This window comes from Meleagris gallopavo, chromosome 8 (assembly GCF_905368555.1).
Source record: "Meleagris gallopavo chromosome 8, MGAL_WU_HG_1.1, whole genome shotgun sequence".
Lineage (NCBI taxonomy): Eukaryota > Metazoa > Chordata > Aves > Galliformes > Phasianidae > Meleagris > Meleagris gallopavo.
The window spans coordinates 2,312,251-2,332,115 of NC_139411.1; the positions used below are offsets into that span (position 1 = coordinate 2,312,251).

General features: G+C 43.4%; 1 protein-coding gene across 1 annotated transcript in view; it reads left to right on the forward strand.

Annotated features, from left to right (window-relative positions):
- The window catches only part of IPMK (inositol polyphosphate multikinase), a 32,906-nt gene extending 17,570 nt beyond the window's left edge, over window positions 1-15,336 (forward strand). Inside the window, exons 3-6 of the mRNA XM_085229543.1 lie at window positions 1,836-1,932; window positions 7,542-7,714; window positions 11,292-11,373; window positions 12,321-15,336. Of these exons, the coding sequence (XP_085085669.1) occupies window positions 1,836-1,932; window positions 7,542-7,714; window positions 11,292-11,373; window positions 12,321-12,955 (987 nt within the window). The 3' untranslated portion in view covers window positions 12,956-15,336. The remainder of the gene's footprint in view (window positions 1-1,835; window positions 1,933-7,541; window positions 7,715-11,291; window positions 11,374-12,320) is intronic.
- Window positions 15,337-19,865: the final 4,529 nt, after the last annotated feature.

Below are 19,865 nucleotides of genomic sequence, written 5' to 3' on the forward strand. Positions count from 1 at the left end.
TTGAGAAGAAGCAGCAGTGCTGAGCTCAGAGGCAAGCAAAGTTTTCTGCCTTAATGTGCAGAAATATCAGCGTACCAGCTTGTGTTAACCCACAGCCTGTGTGCTTGAGATAGCGGCTGTCAGAGGGTGTGGTGATAGTGTGCCCATGCTCTGTGTCATAATGTGTGTGTTGGTATGCTTTGGAGGTTCTGCCTGCTCTGTAGGTTCTCTGAGATGGGCCTGACACCAGGAGGCAGTCACAGAATCACAGAATCACCGAGGTTGGAAAAGAGCTTCAAGATCACCCAGTCCAACCATCCACCTATCACCAATAGTTCTCTCTAAACCATGTCCCTCAACACAAAATCCAAACGCCTTCCTCGGACACCTCCAGGGTTGGTGACTCCACCACCTTCCTGGGCAGCCCATTCCAGTGCCTGCCCACTCTTTCAGACAAGCAGTATTTCCTAACATCCTGCTGAAATCTCCCCTGGCGCAGCTGGAAGCCATTCCCTAGTTCTATCACCAGTCACACGAGAGAAGAGGCCGACCCCCAGCTCACTACAACCTCCCTTCAGGTAGTTGTAGAGAACAGTAGGGTCTCCCCTGAGCCTCCAGTCCAAGCAGTGGGTGCTGTTGGATGATTCAACGTAAGTCAGTGCACGTGTGGTTGTGGCAGCACCCCGACTGGGGCTGGTCACTGGGCCAGCAGAGCCTGGAGGCATGCTTAGTGCAGCACCTTGTGTTTGTAGCACAGTGCTGGTTGGAGTTGGCCCTGCGTGAGGTTTCTGTGCTGAAAACTAAATTTAGCACCAACCTGCACTGCCTAATTTTAGCGTTTTGCTGCTGTGTGAGGCTCTGCCTGGAGTTACGCTGCAGCAGTGCTGGTGGCTGGGGCTGTGTGGGTTAAAACGGTGATAGGAGTGCAGCTCTGGGGCTTTCCCTCTCCTGCAGTGTCAAAATAGAAACCCTTAGATTTCTAATATTGATATATGCACTGCTTGTAGCTTCCGTCACCCGGTATTCCCCCACCATGACTAACTTTTGGTTGTGAAGCAGTGAGCTGAGCCAGTGCTGCAGCACTCTGTTCAGGCGCTTGGTTTTGCATTGCTTCTGACTTTGCAGCGTGTTCTAACCACACTTCCAGTGGTTAGAACTGCCCTTCAGCATTGAATGCTGAAGTGGGAGCAGAACTGGGGGCTGCTGTGTGCAACTGGGACGCCGGTCTGATAGCATCAGAGCTGAGGGAGCAGCACAGGGATGGCTCCTACGTGCCATAATCATATTGCAGCCTGCACTTGTCTGGGTACGGGTCTGTGCATCTGGAAACCACGTTAGTCACAGCTGCTGTGGGCTATCCCCAGTGTCTGTTACCTGACCTTCTGTGGGGTAAAAATAATGTCCAGGGAAGGAGTTTGAAACCCTCCAAACAACAGCGCTGAGAGCTGGTGGCAGTCATGTAATTCTGTAACAGTGTCCAGAGCTGTATTTGAATGGTGACAAAACAGTTCTTTCAGGAAGGCAGCTGCTAAGCCCAAAGTGTTCTTGTTTTTCTTACAGTAAATGTAAACAAGTAAATAAATAAAAAGTGACAGCAAATGAAAACAAGCGCGTTGGAGTTGTTCTTAGAGTTGATACATCTTTTCCGCTTAAAAAACTGAAAGAAAGGATTCTGCTCGCTTATCTCAGACTGTGATAACTCTCATCTTGTTTGTTTTTTAAAGGCAAAAGAGAAACCCTAAAAGTTTTGAAAACAAAGGCTGTAAGAAATGGTAATTCTGGGACAACAGGAAGTATGAAATGAATGTTATAAACTCATTATCTGCCCCCTCCCCCCCTTCTCTAATTTATTTCAGGTTTATGACTCTGACTGTTGCGACAGCGTTCTTCTGGAGCTGCGGGAGTATCTGCCAAAATACTTCGGTGTCTGGTCACCACCTACTGCACCAAATGGTACTGTTCTAATTTTATCTGTTAATCTAAACCTCCTGGAAAAATCCTCTGGAGCCTGATTTTTGGCAGTTACAAGCTCTGTAGGCTTCTCTCCTTCCGACACCGCATTCCAGTTTGCAGTCCTCTGGCTGGGTTTGGTCTTTAGGGCCATTCCAGTTTGCAATGCCCTGGATGGATTTGGTCTTTGGGATCATCCCTGTGGGCCGAGAGTGATGGGGCACGGTTGTTCACATGGCACGTTTCCTAATTAGCTGAACCTGATGCTGTGGCCCCAGAGCTGCTGCTTTGGTCTGGACCGTGCTGGAGGGGTGGGCTGGGTGCCTGTTTGTGTCTGGTCAGTTTGCCAGAGCCAGAGTCTGATAAACTGACTCTGGGGGAAAAAAAAGGATGCTCTAAGGCAAGGCATTCAAACTGAGATCTGATGCAGCATCTCATAAGGCATCTCCCATTGCCTTGCCATGTAGCAGAAAAACTTTTTTTTCGGTAGGTACATTATTTAAGAGTGCTTCTGGTCGTGTGTGTTACTGCTTGGAGTGGAACAAAGTCCTGGTATCTGGTATTCTTCAAGGAAAGATGGATATTCTCAATGTGTATTTAAAATAGCAATGTTTTTTTCTGCTGTTCTTTCTTACTCGTGCTGGGAAAGTGGAGCTTCAGGAACATACAGAAATAAAAGATGCCAGCAAGTCTATTTAAATGCAAACACACCAAAATTAGAAGCTGTGCTCCTTTACAGTATAACTCTATCTTCTTTTGCATATGCTGTCCCCGATAGACTTGTTATCCAAAGACAGCAGTAAGGTGGCATCCAAGGGCACTGTCTGAACTCTGCTCAAATTTGCCTTCACACTTTCATATTTGGCATGAACTCAAATAGCCTTACCAGAGCTATCTTTTTCCTGCCCTCCTTATTTTATATGTGTTGTGGAGCTCACTTAGTGTTCCCTCCAAGTTGCAAATTGCGTTTTCCTACTCACGGTATGAACTTAAAATACTAAAACGTGTGGTCTAGCTGAGATATGGCAATTCAGCACATCCCTAGTTTACACTGGGAATCATAGAAACATTAAGGTTGGAAAAGATCTCTAAGATCATTTAGTCCAGTCATCCACCTATCACCACCAGGATTAACTAGCACTGTGCACCGTGGGGCTAAGCATCCCTGGAGGTGTTCAAGGCCAGGTTGGAATGGGTCCTGGGTCAGCCTGGTGTGGTATTAAATGGGGAGGTTGGTGGCCCTGTGTGTGGCAGAGGGGTTGAAGATTGATGATCCTTGAGGTCCCTCCCAATCCTGGCCATTCTGTGATTCTGTGAAGCAGGAGCAACTGTGGGTGGAGTGGATTTATTTTCCTAGAGCAACATTTAGGAGGAAATGTGAGGAAGCCGTTTTTGAAAATGTAGGTGGGTGGATGGAATTGCCATCTGAATGGGGTTAAGTGCAAATCAGAAACTAGGAAGGGTCACCTCAACCCTTCATGAGATTCATTTAGGGTGTGCTGTCTGGCACAGAGCAAGAGCACGTACCCAAGAATGCAAAAGGGTTCTGCTGCTTATTTTACTTCTGAACTTCAGTCCTCTCTGCAGAAAAGGTGGAGAGATTCAAAACACTGTATCAATGAAAGCTTGTGAAAGCACTGTGCTGTTACAGAGGGACTATCTAGCTGGTGCTACAGCATGGGAGCCAGTGAGAGATGTATGATACTGTCTTTCCTAAAGTGAATCTAAACCTGAAGAGAGGCAATTGGATTTCAACTTTGGGTTCAGTGGCATTGTCGGCGTCCGGAATTTATTTACCAACAAGTGGAAGAGTAGACAAGTTGTTTTAAAGATATATAGGAGCACGTTAAGCTTCTTATATCTCCTGCTGAGAGTTCTGCTATTGCTGTGTACTTGTTGCTCCTGTGTATTCTTTATAAGCAGCTTCACTGTGGCTGGGCTGTAGTTTCTGTTGCCAAAGCTGAGAACAGGGTAGATAAATAGCAAGCAACATGAAACCTTTCTTTTCTCTTGTTGCTGAGAGTAGCTGAGGCTTTTTCCTGCTTATTCGTATGTTTTGAGAGATGTCCTGTAAATTATGAAACGAAGGCAGATGCCTGGAGTTATTTTGTCACTTCTGACTCCAGCAATGACTGAATGCTCCTGCACGTACGTACTGACGTCTGCAGTGCTTCGTGCCATGCATACTTGCTGAATTCTGGTGGTCTTTTGCTTCGTCTCCTTTGGGGCTGTAATAAATTATGTAAATAATATGTCAGACCACATCTTCCTGCCTCTCTGCACTGCAGAATTAGAAAGAGAGGAAGAGAAGCTCTGAGGAATGATTTGTTTAAATGCTTGAAATATATCTTCAGGATTTTCTCCCAGAGCCAAGCCTTATTATGAATTCTTTTTTTTTCTGCTGGTGATTTTATTTTAACTTATTTTTTGATAGCTTGAAACTTAATTCACTGGTACAAAGCATATCTGCTTCAGAGATTTTTATCCACTTGTGCAGTGGAATGTTCTTTTTCTTGGTGAATGCATGATTCTCAGAAGCACTTGGGGCTAGTAGCATTCTACATAATTATGTAAAAGAACTGAAGTGCATGAAAAATAGGCAGTTTTCTTTTTAACAAGTGAGGAAGAAGAGCTCTCTGGTTGCCTCTGCTCAGCTGCACGCTTGCTGTAGACCTTGGGAAGGATACCTGGGCTTAAATTCTTGAAGAGCAGGTGAGCAATGAGCTTCCTTTACAAGAGGTGAAGCAACAGTGCCCATGTGTGTCTGAATCTGTGCCCGTGTCCATCTGTCCTTTTAGCTCAGCCTTAGTATTCCACAAGGTACTGTAGGGCTGTGTCCAAAGCTGTGGTGTACCACTGTCTTGTAGATTTGGGCTTAGTTGACAGTAGATATTGAATGCAACGCAAACAAGAGCCTCGTAGAACCCTTTCCACAGGACAGAAAGCTTTTTAAGCATGGGGGTGTGCACTGAGCAGATGTAGCTGAATCCTAACTGAGCTAGCAGCTAGCTAAAGAGGAACACTTGAATTATAATGTGTGAGAGAGGAGTCATTTCTGAATAATACGCAGGCTTTTCCAAGTAATTAGTATTTCCCAGGGTTAGTGTTAGCTCCAAAGTTATTTTAGTGCTTAATTTTTTTAAAATAGTCATTATGTTTTTAGCAGCTCTTAGGGGGATACTCTAGCTTAACAGCTCTGAAATGGAAGGGGGAATAAGAAGTTAAATATCTTGAGAGATGCTGAATTTTGGTGCTGTGTGCTTAAAGAGAGGAATTTGGACAAGTGGAGCTGACAGCAATCAACCGTGAGATTTTCCACGTGCCTTTGGTGGAAGGAGCTCAGTGGAAACACGTTTCGCAGGACTTTCTATACAAGGATTTCAGGATTGATGAAACAGCATGGAGATAACTTGTGTCGTTTGTGGTAACCTACACTTCTTGTAGTTTGATCAGTTTGAGTCTGGAGCAGCTCCCAGCATAACGTTTGGAGTCAGAGCAGAAGGACTGCAGCCAGTTTGAGGTGTTTTTGGATCCCCTGCCCCCATCCCATGCCGTATCTCTGGCTCTGTGCTTCGGAGAGCTAAGTTCTGAAAACCTTGCATTTCGTTTTGTTGCTGTTTCCTGCATGGATTTAGAGTGATGGCACAGGTATATTGGATCCAGTACTGCAAGTAACAAGCAATAAGGGCAGGTGTGAAGGATGATGCTTACATACGTACAGTTCTAGTTATAATAATCAAGAAGTGAGAGGTTATATGGACACTCCTGCTTTTCAGCAGTGGTTCCCCAAAGCCTGAAAAAAGCTTTGCTGCTATCTGGCTGAATATGACCTGCACTTAAAACTTGGAATAGAAGAAGTGTCCAGGTGATACAGTGCGCTCCCTGGCAGGGAGAGTGTTGGTCTCCTGGCCCCTAAGGAGCATCTAATGAATAAATGTTGTGTTTGTTTGCAGCCTGTGGCTTCTCCAAGTTAAACCTGAGTTGTTTTGGCCTCTGTGTCCTTGTGGTTACAGTTCACAGACCTGTTACGTGGGTGAGCTGGTCTGTAACTAAGCTATTTGCTGTAGTTACATTGATTCTGTAGCCCTAAGGATGTGGAAAAGTAATGTAAGCTCAGGCAGTGAGTTAGTACAAGGCTAGGTTTTTACAATAGTATATTGATTTAACAGAGTTTTTTAAGCGTGGTAATACATTTAAAAACATGCGTAGTCCCATTTATAGACATAGAAGTATCTAGGGATTAAATGGAATCTATTTCTCAGATTGATGCTAGTGTCCTTTGGGGAATTGGATCGTTTCATCATCATGATAATGGCTTAAAAATTGAAGCTCTAAATAGAACTTATTAAAGTAATAAACACCAATTTCATGTATTATCCTTAAGAAGGAGCCTCTGCCTACTGAGTGGGAATGGAACAATGTTGGTTCCCTTTTTCTGGACTCCATCTGGTTTGTTACCTGCCTGTCCAGCTGTGAAATCAAAGCGCTTTGTTCCTCTTCACTCTTTACATTTTGACTGCAGAGTTTCTGACTTTCTTGTGTAATCCCATTTTAGATTATTCTAAAAGAATGGAGAAGAAGACAGTGTTCATGTGTATTCAGATCTTGTTAATGCGGAAAACCCCCAACAACAATAACAAAAAGCTCATGGGATAGGCAGCACTGATAAGAAAAATGGATGTTCCCATAAAGTTTGTGGGTGATAAAAGTTGGCTTTGAGAAGCTGATATGAAGAAGGAGAAGGGCGTTGATGCTCTGTCTTCTCTTAGCACATGGGGTGCCCTGGCAAGGGCTGGAGACCCATGCAAGCTTTCTGCCTGCAAATTGACTGTAGTCACTGGAGGAGCTGGCTTTCCTGCTGTGCTTTGACAATCAGAGCCATAAATCATGTTGGAAAACCTCTTACCCATGTTGGAGAAAAACATAAACCTGTTTGACCAGGTCTTCAGCACTGATTTAAGTCTTCAGGTGCTCCGAGGGATTGGGGGTTTTTGATTCTACCCCCTCCCCCCCCCCCAGCCACCAAAGGGACCTGGGGACATGGTGGAGAGGCAGCTAGGGTGTGAGGAGCATTCTCATCAGTAGGTGTGCTCTGAGGGGGGAGGAAAGAAGAAAAATGAGTGCATTTCTGCCTTTCCAGAGAGGGACTGTGAAACGTTAGTTCTTTTTAAAATGACAAAACCAACAAACAAAAAAACCAACAACCAGGGGGTTGAATTCTAGCCTTCTCACACGTAAAGAGTTCACCATCTCTATTGTAAAAAACAGCCGTGCAGTGACTGTTTGTATGTACTTGCTAATGTGATTTAAAATATGCTAATGGCTTAATGAAAGGTACTCAGGAGTTTCATCTGGGCAATAATGTGAATTTGAGCGCTAGGCTAGCACGCTTAAATTGTATGATATTTTCTGAACCAGAAGGCATTTAGGATTTAATGCTAACAGAGTCTGTGGCTGCCAGCGGCCGTGGCTTAGGCTGTGTTCAGAGGCAAGCCCTGACATTACACGAGTCCTTTAGCTGTTCTCCCTGCTGCACAGAAACTCAGCAGAAGCTATTTTGCTGCTTCGTTTGCTTTGACCCACCATTAACCCAGGTTTTGTTTTTCCAACAGATATGTATCTGAAACTGGAAGACGTGACCCGTAAATTTAATAAGCCGTGCATAATGGATGTAAAAATAGGGCAGAAAAGTTATGATCCGTATGCTTCAGCAGAGAAGATCCAGCAGCAGGTCAGCAAGTACCCGCTGATGGAAGAGATTGGCTTCTTGGTACTCGGCATGAGGGTGAGAACTTGCTTTGGTTTCAAATTCAGCTTCTGCTCTGGCCTGTTGTCCAATACCAGATACAGCAGCTAGTTTACCTGGCAAGTGACAGTACCTGGGGTTCTGTGTAAATCAAGTGTTATCTGAGTGTGTTGTTGGGAGCGGTATCAAGCGTCCCATGAAGTATGTTTGAAAACACAGCTCTCCTTTGTTGCACTCTCTGCACTGAGCAAAGCTTTGCATTCAAAGAAAACACCTTAAACGCATGTTATGCTTCAGGAACAACTGTCAGCACGAGGTTCCTGGGAGATGGATGAGGTTCCTTAAAGGCCCACAGTAACTCTGTTACATTTTCTCGTGTTTTAGATGTGAAGAATGATGAACATTCAGTGTTATTTGTCTTGGCTACTCTAAAGCTTAAACATAAACAAAAGCTGTACAAAATGTTTATGGATCAGTAGCACAGATGTGTTGATATCAGTAATTAATTTCTCATGCAGTGTATTTGGAGTATTTTTTTTTCTGCCTCAACTAATGCAGGATAACTTTCATTTTTGACATTGAAACTAGATGATCGTTGTGGCCCTTTTCAACCCAGGCCATTCTATGATTCTGTGACGTGAGGTTTGTTGCTGTTCTCACGTAGATGCAGCCAGGGCTTCTCGAGCTCTGCACCAGCAAACAGAAATGGCTGAAGTCTTAGATAAGGCTCTGCATCGCTCAGATAGCAACAGCACCTAGATTGCACCATTGTCTGAAATAATTCTAATATCTCTGTAATGTTTTGCAGCTAATTGCCTAGGCTCCCAGCCGTAACTCTGTCTTGAGATAAGCTTTTACAGCTATAAATTATAGTGGTCATGAGTAGTAATTATATAAGCCTATGAGAGAGAACGTGGGAGTCAAGTCAAAAACCGGTGCAACAGTTGAGATCAAGAGGAAAGGCTGAAGATTACAGCTTTGGATTTGGCTTATATCATGACATAATCTTCCGTATCACATCTGTACAACAGCATACTTCACGTTCTCTGTGTCTTCACATAAAATAAATGCTTGCATCTACGTTATTTGTGCTTGTAACTATTGTTTGCAACGTGCTCATTTATTGCTACGTCTGTCCTGTTGCAGCAAATTCATTTGATTCCCTAATTAAAACCCTCTTTATAATGATGGTTCTCCCATGCACTGCAGTTTCCCATCTAGTGTTTAACTAGGTGAGATTTGTCATATGAATTTAGAACCAAATTGTGTGCTGAAGTCAGTTTCCAAAAAGATTTCAGAAGGTTCCTCCTCCCCGCACACAGCACTTAGCAAAGCCCCTGCTGACAAACAAGACCTTTTCTTTGCTCAGCTTGCCTCCTCCTGGTTGTGGAGTGCTCTCTGCCTGTCCACTTGCTTTCTTCTTGCAAGATTCAGGCTATAATGTGAAAACCTTCCTGTCCAGGTGCTGTCTGCCCATCACAGTGCATGTGCTAGGTAAGAGATGCTGGTGTTTGCTGGACAGAACATGGTGTAGCACAGTCCAGAACGTAGAGATCTTAGCTGTAGTCTCTCGATTATTTTGAATATGTGGGGTTACTTGTTATGTTTCTATTTCAGAAAAGCTAGAAAGAGAGAGAGCCAGCAAAAAAAAAAAAAAATAGAAAAGAAATGCAGTTATCTTCATTTTTTTTTAATGCATGAGTCATAAAGATTGTCATGAAGAAAGATACAAGCAAAAACGTGTTAGTTTTCTGTTGTAATAAACACCACGTGGGGAAACAAGCCAAGTGCAGGTTGAGAAAGTCCAAAAAGAATTTCCCTTGCTAGTTAATTACCAGGATTGCTCGACATGCTGCCCATACAGAGTCACTACAACTAACAGGTAGGAAAAATTAACATAGTAACATGCTGGATTCCAGTTGTGTTTATGCAGAAAACTCAGGTAAGTGCTTGTAGGCACATGGAGGAGCCCATACGCTGCCCTCTTCTCTCCTGGTGAGGATGTTCAGGGTCACGCAGAAGTTTTCTTGCAGGTGTTGCTTGGTGGGTCACATAAAGAGTTTTGTTTCGTGCTGTGCAGTGAAACTTGTATGAATGCAGAGCAAACACGTAATGAGCTGTGGCAGGTGGACAAGAAATGAGATTTTCCTGTCTAATAGTTTCTTGGCTGCTGCTGAAATTACAGATTTGAGTTACTTGACTTGTCATCATTTTGACAGAAATGGGCTAGTGCACGCAGTTGCAACAACAGGGATACAGAAAAAAAAATGCTTCAAAGGCAAGTATCCTTTTGGGAAGGGTGAGCAGCAGATGAGCAGCAGTGACGGTGTGAGTGAAGCACGGTGCAGCAAGAAGCTTAGCACGTCGTGAGCTGCTCAGCCTTCTCTCCTCCAGCTCTATTTTTGGGGGGTAGGTGAGGATCCAGCAAAGGCTGCAGTCTGAACCTGGGTTCCTGTTCTCTGCTTTCAGCACAGGGATGAATGTGTTGATGTTTCTGCGTGGTCTTCCAGGAATGGCTCAGGCAGCCTCCTCTGTGCTGCTGAGAAAAGGCTTTGAGGGGAATGAGGAGACAGCTCTTTGCTTAATGTGGGGAATACTTTCATCATTACTTAAATATGCTGGCCTTCGGTGCCGTTGTCCTGAAGAAAAAAACTGCCTGAGAACTGCAGCCAGGCCCTTGGGCAACCAGGGGTGTCTTGACTGCTTGCTTATTCGTGAGATAGTTAAAAATGTGCCAGGTGGGGTTGGTAGTTTGTGCAGAGCAGGATTTGGGGCCTGCGTCTTCATACTGGGGCTGTGTAGGGCTGGGTGGTCTGAGTGAGCGCCAGGCAGAAAGCTTCTGCCAGAGTTATTGCTGCCAATAAGAATTGTCTGCGCTCTCATAAACAAGTTAGACTTCGGCGTGGCTGGCTGGCACGCCTCTACAATGGGAATTATTTTGGGTAGAGAGAAAATGTCTCTGCAGAAAACACTTTTGAATTAAGTTGTTAAGCTTGTGCAATTCCTGATATGGACAAAGCTGTGCCCGTGTGAGCTGCCTTCCTGCCAGGCCAGTAGCAAGCACTGGGTGCTGCCATGCTTCACTTCGTGTAACCTCACTCACACCTTGGGCCCTCATTTCAGATGTGCCTCGTGTTGCTGGGCCCTCCTGAGCACATCACAGCATTGCTTGCTGTTTTACTGTTGCAGTGTATGTTTCTGTAGTTTTAAGAACTGGAAAACACTAGCAGTGAGTTCCTCTGAGTGTGCTCAGTCTGACTGATGTAATCCTTGTAGTAACACTGCTAGGAACACGATGGTTTCAGGTCTTAGCACTGATTTGCAAGGCATGTGCCGTGCAAAATGCGTCCTGCTATACACAGGTCGATCTGTTCTTAGCCGATGTAATGGTGTCTTTCTGATGCCTGAAAATATACAAGTTGTAGCTTATAACCCTAAGATGTGCAGCAGTGTTGTGCAGAGCACTAGAGGGCAGTGCTGACTTACCTAAGTAGCTGTACAGCTACCAGGGGGATGGATGGGGCCAGAAAGCATCACCTGTGTGAGAGATGTCTCCTAGCTCTGCAGAAAACCATGGTTGCTCTGAAGTTCAGACTTGCCTTTTTGTTCCCTGCAGGTTTACCATGTCTCTTCTGACAGCTACGAGACGCAAAACCAGCACTACGGGAGGAGCTTGACGAAGGAAACAGTGAAGGATGGTAAGGGAGTGTGTGTACAGAACTTAGTTCACTTGGCTATTATTGTTGTGATTTTAGAACTATATGTAAAAGTAGTCTGTGTGCCCCCATGGTAAAAAAAAAAAAAAAAATCCCCCTCTCTCCTCTCCCAGATGGGTCTAAGGCTGTCTCCTCTATCCCTGTTGACCCGAAGTTAAGTTGGCAGTTGGCTGTAACAGCTGTGTGTCTTAAAGGAATCTCGTCATCACATGTCTTTTACTGCTAATAAGGGAGTAGTTGTGGTAGAATAGAATTTCCTTGCAGGTTTGAGGTTTGATAGTGTAATGAGGTAGAAATCCCTTAGGGGCATTTATGTTTTTAATCTGCTCAGTATTATCTCCGATTGTATTCTGTGAATAAATGCTGTCTTTTATATTAAAAATACATTTTTCTCTGACCTCCTCAGTCGAAATCTATCCTTACTTTGCTCAAGACCAACAAGAAATAAAAGTGCTGCCCTCATATGGCTGTTTAGTGATAAATATTTCCAGCTAGTCGTTAACTGGCATCTGGGACAGAAGGACAAATAGACAAGCCCTTAGAGCTGGTACTGACTTGTCAGTTCTGCCACTCATGATAAATGAGCTGCTTCAGCTTTTTTATGCCTGGAGAGTTCAGTGGGTCCCTGCCCAACACGACTGGGATGCTTGCTTTAAATGACGTGGGCAGCAGGAACCTTGTTTATCTGCAGTTTGGTACACTGAGTGGCTGGATTCCTGTACCATCCAACACCAACCTGTATTTCTGTAAGGCGGTACTGAAGGTACCTGAATTCCTTGGTTTGGTTCTGATTTGTTTAGTAATTGTGCTTGAAACTCAACACTGCCTTTTTTTCATAGCGGGAGTTATTCTTATCCTCAGATGTTGAACAGCACTTGATTTCTTTTCCAGAGGTGAAAATAATCCTCAAAAATGTCTATTTCTTGTAGGCATCTCAAAGTTCTTCCACAACGGGTACTGCTTGAGGAAAGATGCGATCGCTGCCAGCATTCAGAAGATTGAAAAGATTTTGAAGTGGTTTGAGGGCCAAAAGCAGCTCAACTTCTATGCGAGCTCGTTGCTGTTTGTTTACGAGGGCTCGAGTCAGGCCCCAAGCGTGCGGCTGAGCGACGTCACCTTGGCAGAGAAGAGAGGAGTGCCCAAAGGACTGCTATCGGGTGGAGACATACTGGAGTATAATAACAATATTCATGTCATAGGTTCTACAGAGAATGGGAAGATTGAGGCCTCTGTCAGTAAAGGCTTGTCCAAATTTTATGCACTTCACAAAAAGGCGTACTCAAAGAGGCACCACAGCCAGCTCTCTCTAAAAGTTGAAAGCTTGGAACAAGACAACATGTGGAAAAGCAGCACTTGCATTGCACAGGAGCATCTGAACGGGAACGTTATCCCGCAACTGGAAAAAGTTTTCTGTCACATGCCAGCAGAGATCAAGGAAAGTGCAAACGTAGAAGTCCGAATGATAGATTTTGCTCACGTGTTTCCCAGCAACACAAAGGATGAGGGCTACATTTATGGTCTGAAAAATTTAATCACAGTACTTAAAAATATTTTGGATAACTAGATTCTTTGTTATGGTTTTTACTGGGGGCCAACGATAAAGAAGAGCAACAACATGAAGAATTTCTGCACTTGTAATGCTGTATAACTGGGTTTGTATTGTTCTACTATATCTAATTTGTCTTTGTACTTTTGGTAGAAGGGTTTAACTTTTTATAATCTCACTCAGGAAAATAAATGATAGTGAACCGGGGAGTGTGAAAGGGTGAAGATTCTTGCAATTAAGCAGGATAGGTAAATTAGCAGGGTGAAGTGTGTGTGGTTGGCTTAAATCCAAGCAGAACTATTGTACAGTAGGCAGGGGTTGTGGTAGTTCCCATACGGACTTGAACTTAGATAACATTTGCCCACTTAGCCTTGACACTGAGCCATATCTCCATTAACAGGTCTTTAAAAAACGGACTGAAAACTGTACAGTACAGGACTGGCATCCTCAGTACTGCCCTCTTGTGTTTACTACATTGGAATAACTGGAGTTAACCCTACTTGGAGAGAAATCCCATTTAGGTTCAGTTGTCTGACCCGGGAACCAGCGTATCCAAAAGCATTTCTGGATGTAGCAGGGTGGTAGTGCTGTGCTTTTAGCACTGCTGTGGGTGCTTCCCCTCCTGGTGGCTGTTTCTAGCTGATGGTTGTTGCAGACAAGCTGCAGAGTTATTTGTGTGAGGTGCTAAGAAAATGCTGGACTAAACTGTGGTAACAGGCTTAAGCTGCACAACTGCTAGAGAAACTTTGTTTTGAGAAAGAGTGAAGAAAAAAAAAATAAAGAAGAAATGAATGTGAGGTATTCCAGGAGCTAATTTGGTTTAGGAAAGAAAGTCTATCTGTTAGTGGAGTGTGTGATGTTGCAACTAAGGGAAATGCTCCTTTGTTCTGATGGCCCTTTTCCAAAAACATTGCTTCTAGAAGCAAACTAACTGAATGGAGAGACGAAGCATTTGGCTAAGCATACAGAGATGTCCTCAAGCTGCCACTTGTCTTTTTGCAAGAAGCAATTCAGATTTCCACTGCCATGGAACACCAGCTGGGAGCAACGCCGCAAGGGGCCGTGTGCTGCCAAGAGCCAGCACAGCCCGGAGCTGCCCAACAAACCCTGAGCTCAAGCCATCTTCATTTATTTATTTATTCATCTTATTTTTTTTTTCCCCCAGTTGGCATACAGAAAAGTTGTATGATTTGAAAACTGTCCCACTTCCTTCTTGATTTTTTTTTTTTTTCCCCCCCCACAGGAAAAAGTAAGGAAGGCTTTCATGTAGAATGAGAGTGGGATGGTGGTGTGTCTCCTCTCTGTACTTTGCACGTGGCTGTCCTAATGTGCACATACAGGCAGCTATACCAAAGTGATGATGGAGAAGTCACGCCATGTTTAAAGACAGATTTTAATACTTTAAGCAAGCCCCACAAGTCAAACTTTCTAGAAATGGATTTAGTCCTTGGAAACACGCGTCTTTTAAACGTGGACTCGACATGGCATGTGGCCTTGCTGCTCTCTCTGTATGATGTTCTGCACTATGCACTCATCTGTGTATGTGTCCTTACAAGTTCTTGTTTTGACATCTTGTTTTCTTTTTTTGAACAAACGCGCTGCTTTAAATGAAGTTGGAAGCTAAAGCTCCATTTTTAGATCCTGGGTTAATTGGAAAGAAACAGGGTATGGTGTAGAAATAATGTGACTTGTAACTTTTGATTAAATGTTAGAGGTAATACTGGCCAATACGTGGAAAAATCGAGACAGTCAGCAAGGTGATGATTTTGAAGGATGGGGAAGATGCTTGCAGGAGGGGCAGTAAAATTGTGTTAACATTTTCCTGCGAATTTCGGTGATGGCAGAGGGGAAAATATGGGGAAGATCAAGTGTTTCTTCCAGATGGTATTTCCACTGCACCTTGTATCCAATGTGTTCCCAACTCTCTGTGAACTAATTCAGCCATATTCTAGAAAGAATTTGTGGTTTTGTTGGCTTTAATGCTGGTTTCTGTATTATGGTTTAGATGTTTTATCCCATGAACAGTCGACACTAGGGTAGTCTAGGCTGGTAGTGGCCGTGTAACTGTAATCTCACGATGCTTTAATAGAAAATACAGGGAAAACCATTTCTACTCCTGATTTTTTTTTTTTTTTTCCCTCCATAATTCATCTCTACTGGATTTGAATCCATTTTTGTGCCAGAGAAATCGGACATCTGCCTCAAAGGAGTCAGTTATTGAAAGTGATCTAAATGCTCTCAGTGTAAGCGTGTTCTCCTGTCTCAGCGTTAAGATAAATGTCTTCAGTGTTTGAATGCTCTCTAAATATTGATTGTTGTGTTGACTATGGCAGTGTTTGTAATGCACCTGGAATATTGTTAAACTGTCAGATTATTTTGAATAAAAAAAAGTAAAATAATTTTATCAGGTTTTTTTTTTTTTTTTTTTTAGTTCTGTTAATTTAAAACGTAGCTTGAGAGATAACAGCATTTTTAATTGGAAGTTGTATAAATAAAGCTTGCTGTGGAGGTGTTTTGGCATCGTAGCAAATGTGAGTGTAAGCCCACGGCGGCGTTCTATTCACGTTGTTCTTGCACACTTCAGATTTGGTGTATGTAGTGTCTTGTATCTGCTCAGATCGGATTGTTTTCAGTTACAGTTGGAGCTGTATTCACAGAAGCGATAGGAAAATGCAACCTTAGCACTAAAACATATATGCATTGCCACCGAGATCTCTCCCTGCCAGTGACACCTCTGTTTTGTTGTCCGTGCGACATGGACAGGACTGGCGACAGATCTGTGGTCGTGTCCACAGGCTCTTGGGTATTTCTGTCCAACAGAACTGAAAGCAGGTCCTTTCCCCAGGCTGCTGTGCCATTCGAGTGCTGCTGTCGCTGATGAAACCTGTTTGTTTTCATTTTAAGCAATAAGAGATTGATGGAGTAGAATCAACTGTCATCAAAAGGGACAATTCGTCTAAGTGTTCTCATTCGTGTGCTCTCTTAGAATATACTTATTCTGAAGACTTTCTACCCAAGTGATGATGAGAACTGTGCATAGGCTTACCTAAGGAGAGTTTGAATTGTATACGTTTTTATTTAAAAAAAAAAAAAAAAAAAGCATTTACATATATGGTATTTTTGGATGTGGGTGAAATTTGCTGCATAAATTACATTGGAAAATTACTATACCGTTATGAAACGTCGGAAATATTTTAACCAAATCACTGTAAGAACAAAAATGGAGACTTTACGTGTATCTGTGGTTCACTTTGAACTCGTACCATTTTCTATTTCTCTGCTGTCATGCGTAGTCAGGCTGTTCTTTTCTGTAACTCTGCAGTTTTGTGGAGGGTTTTTCAAGTCTCAGTCAGTAGATTAGGAAATAGCTAATTCCCTTTAGTTTCATTCACAGGGTGCACGTGGCTTTATTCTTAAAAGGAATTTCAGTGTGTTACTCCTCTGGAGCCCCGAGAGAACCGTTCCCCACCTGCAGGGAGCTCCCAATGGGGTGAGTGTGGGCCATGCAGGGCCAAGATGGGACTCGTCACACGTAGGAGCAGCAAAGGGAAGACATCCCCAGTGGCATTTACAGCCTGAACTTAGAAACCTTTGCCACTGTTTCTTCGCTTCACAGCATGAAGTATTGTCAAGTATAAGAAGATGGCAGTAGGCTAGAGACTCGTGCCTGCTGTTCCAAGTTCAGTTGTTTGTTCTCTCCCCCACGGTTTTCTTCCATTAAGCTTTCCTCTGGAGTGCCTTCTTGAGCCCTGGAACCATGGGTGACCTCCTGTAGCATCTTGGGAGTAATTTAAAACAAAACTACTTACGCCCTGTCACTGCTCTTAAAAGTGCAGATATTGAAAAACACCATCAAAATGCCTCAGATAATGTGGGAAATGCAATTTCCCTTTTGTTCTTGTTAGCATGGAAACGTAGGAGTGACATTTTAGCACAGTACGTGCTTGGATTGGAGAGTGGGTTGTAGGTTTTGTGACGCTTGCTTGAGTGTGTGAATATTCTGGGGGCAAGGTGAGGGACAACCAGACGGGGCATGGCGTTTTCTTACTGCAATCAGTGCTGGGGTTTGGTTTAAGAAAATAACATGGTGGGAGCGGGCTGCCTTCAGTGTATTTGAGGCCATCTGCAAGTGAAAGCTGCAGAGCAGGTTGTCTACAGAAGGACAAATTGCTGTAATTGTTTGAAAGGGGAAAAATGAAAAAAAAGCTAAGGCAGGAACAGACTTCAAGAAACATCTTTTGCTGTGGTCTTGTTTGATGGAGGTGGGCCCCGTGTGTCTGGAATTTAATTTCTGTCTGTTGTGCTACCTTGAACAGAAAATAGCCATCGAGATCAAAGGTACTTCAAAAATAAAACCCTTTGGTTGGTTTGAATTGTGCACATTGGTTCAAAATAAAAAAAAAAAAGTTTTTTTTTCTAGCTAAAATAAATGACTTACGAACTGACTTCTAAAGATGTGTATTGCACCTGACTACGATGAAACCAGAGTGCACAAAGGCACTTTATGTTCTGGGAACTGTACTGGAAGATAAAAGAAAGCATGTGAAATTGCACCTGATGCTGTGTCGTTAATTGTTTTTAAAATCTAAAGTTCTACATTTATTATGCTTGATGGATGAATGTATCAAGTCTGGTCTCAGTTTCTTTGATTGAAGAGTCTAATGCCGTCACTCCGACTCCTCTGATTTTTTGTGTTGGACTGTGATTTCATTTGCTATCTTTGCCATTATTGGATTGCAGGGGGTATTGTTAATATTACATGTCTTTATTTTATAGAATATTGTACTATGCTATCTACCAACTTTTGTAATTTAATTCTAATTGATACTTAGGGTAATTCTAATAGCTGTATATTTGGCAAAATATTAAAATTTTCTGCGAGTGACTTGCAAGGAGAATTGGTTTCTTTTCAATACAGGAAGGCTGTTGAGAAAGTGTTTTCTTGGGTGTTCCCACAGTGGTTGATTGCTCTTTCTTGGTCCACTTTCCTACGTGCTGAGCATACGTTGGATCTAATAGGTTTGGGTCAGCGCCGTGCCGTGGCACCCATTGCCATTGGTTGTTGGGAATGTCCGCCTTAGTACCTAAGAGTTGTCACTTAACATGAGATGACTCTCTAAATGAGCAAGAAAAGCAGAAATTTTCAGAAATTTGGGGCAGTTCAGGCCGTGGTGGTGAGTAAGAAGTGGCCGTTTTATTCCAGGTGAATCAAACCTGAAGTTTACCTTTTATGTTTGAGTGAAAGCAGTTAAAAACTCCCCTGTTACGGGGCTTTAGGCTGGCTTGATTTTCTTCTTGTCCTTGGAGAAGAGGGCAAATAATCAGCAAAAGAAACACAGAGATGGTAATGGGGAGAAGCTACACCTCATCTTTGTGCTTTGGATTGTAGAGCAAGAGCACGTGGGTTGTCCTCGGAGGGCTTAATCTGAGCTGAGTGTGAGATGGAAATGAGTCAGGGATTCAAAGCAGGCAGATCCTTGCTGCACATCACAGGCTCAAGATTGTGAAAACAAAACGGTCTGTGGGTGGAACTTTCCACATTAGCCACAGGGGATGGGGCAGTAGTGCTGTTTGCCTTCTGTCTGATAGCAGAATTCACAGGAAAGAGTTTGCTGCCTGTGTCAGGGCAGTTATTGCTTTGCAGATGTGAAAAACAAGCGAGTCAACTGATGGGTGTTGTGGCTGTAATTATGTTTGAACAGTTGGTGCCAATTAATAGTATTTTCCAGCTAAGGGATACTTGCAGACAATGCCTGCTAGTTATTCTGGAATACGGAACACAGTGGTCTGACTTCACACCATCCCTTTGTGTAAATTAATTAAACTGTTTGTGTAGGATACCAGTGGGGGAAGACAGGAAAATAAAGCTGTGGGCACATAGCTGATTTCTGCTGAAGTTATAACCCTTTATTGTCTCTGAAAGGATATCACAGTTCCTCGTGGCAAGGGGCTATGAAGAGACATCAGTATGCAACACTCCTGCAATGCTGTGAGAAGCCATGCTGGAAAACACACACAGGTCCAGGGGAGGGATGGCGTACACTGTTGATTACAGACTCTTTTGGTGGCTGAGGAAGGGGAGCAGGGTTGCTAGAGAGCCTCTAAAAAGGCTTAACATCAGACATTGAATCTCCTGTGGCCAATCTATCTCTGCACAAGATTTTAGGATAAGTGTCATCCAGAACAGGAACTGTAAAATATCTACTGTCAGGTTGTATCTTCCTTTAGTTGTTGCTACGTTAAGTTTGCCCCTCGGCAGAGTGAATGCTACTTATGTGCTGTGCAGTGTACCTGAAGGGCATCTGGCAGCCTGCTGCCCTGCCTGTACCCACTGCTGGCAGCAGGGACGTGGGAGCTGCATCCAGCTCATGCTTGGACTGATGAAGCGTAAGGAGAAATGGAGTGCAGCCCATTTTCCCACAGCTATGTAAGCTTTGTGACGTGGCTAGCAATAAAGACTTGATTTTGTTTTGCAAATGGACTGGATATAGATTGGGCAAGCAAATGGGAAGCTATCAAGTATATACTGTGCCAAAGTACCAATTTTGCAAAATTACTTTATAAAAGAAAAACCAGAAACAAGCCAGGAAGTGCTACCATGAAAATACTGACTTCTTGGACTTTGGTCAACACAAAACTTTCATTCTCAAATACTGGGGCTCTGCAACAGGAGCAATGTTTGCTTTGGGATGTTTTGGCATTCTCTTCATGGACAAAAAGCCATTCCTATGGCCTCCAGCTCCTCCAATACCCGTTTGTGTAACTCGGTGGGCATGAGAGGTAATTCCAGGAGCACATCATGTTCAACAGCAATCCAAAGCTCTTAAAACAAATAGAGACCCAAGTAGAAAACAGCATTGAGCTACTGTGTAAGTACGTAAGAGCAACGGCTCTCCTTTTGCTTTAATGTTCTGTTTTCAAAATACTG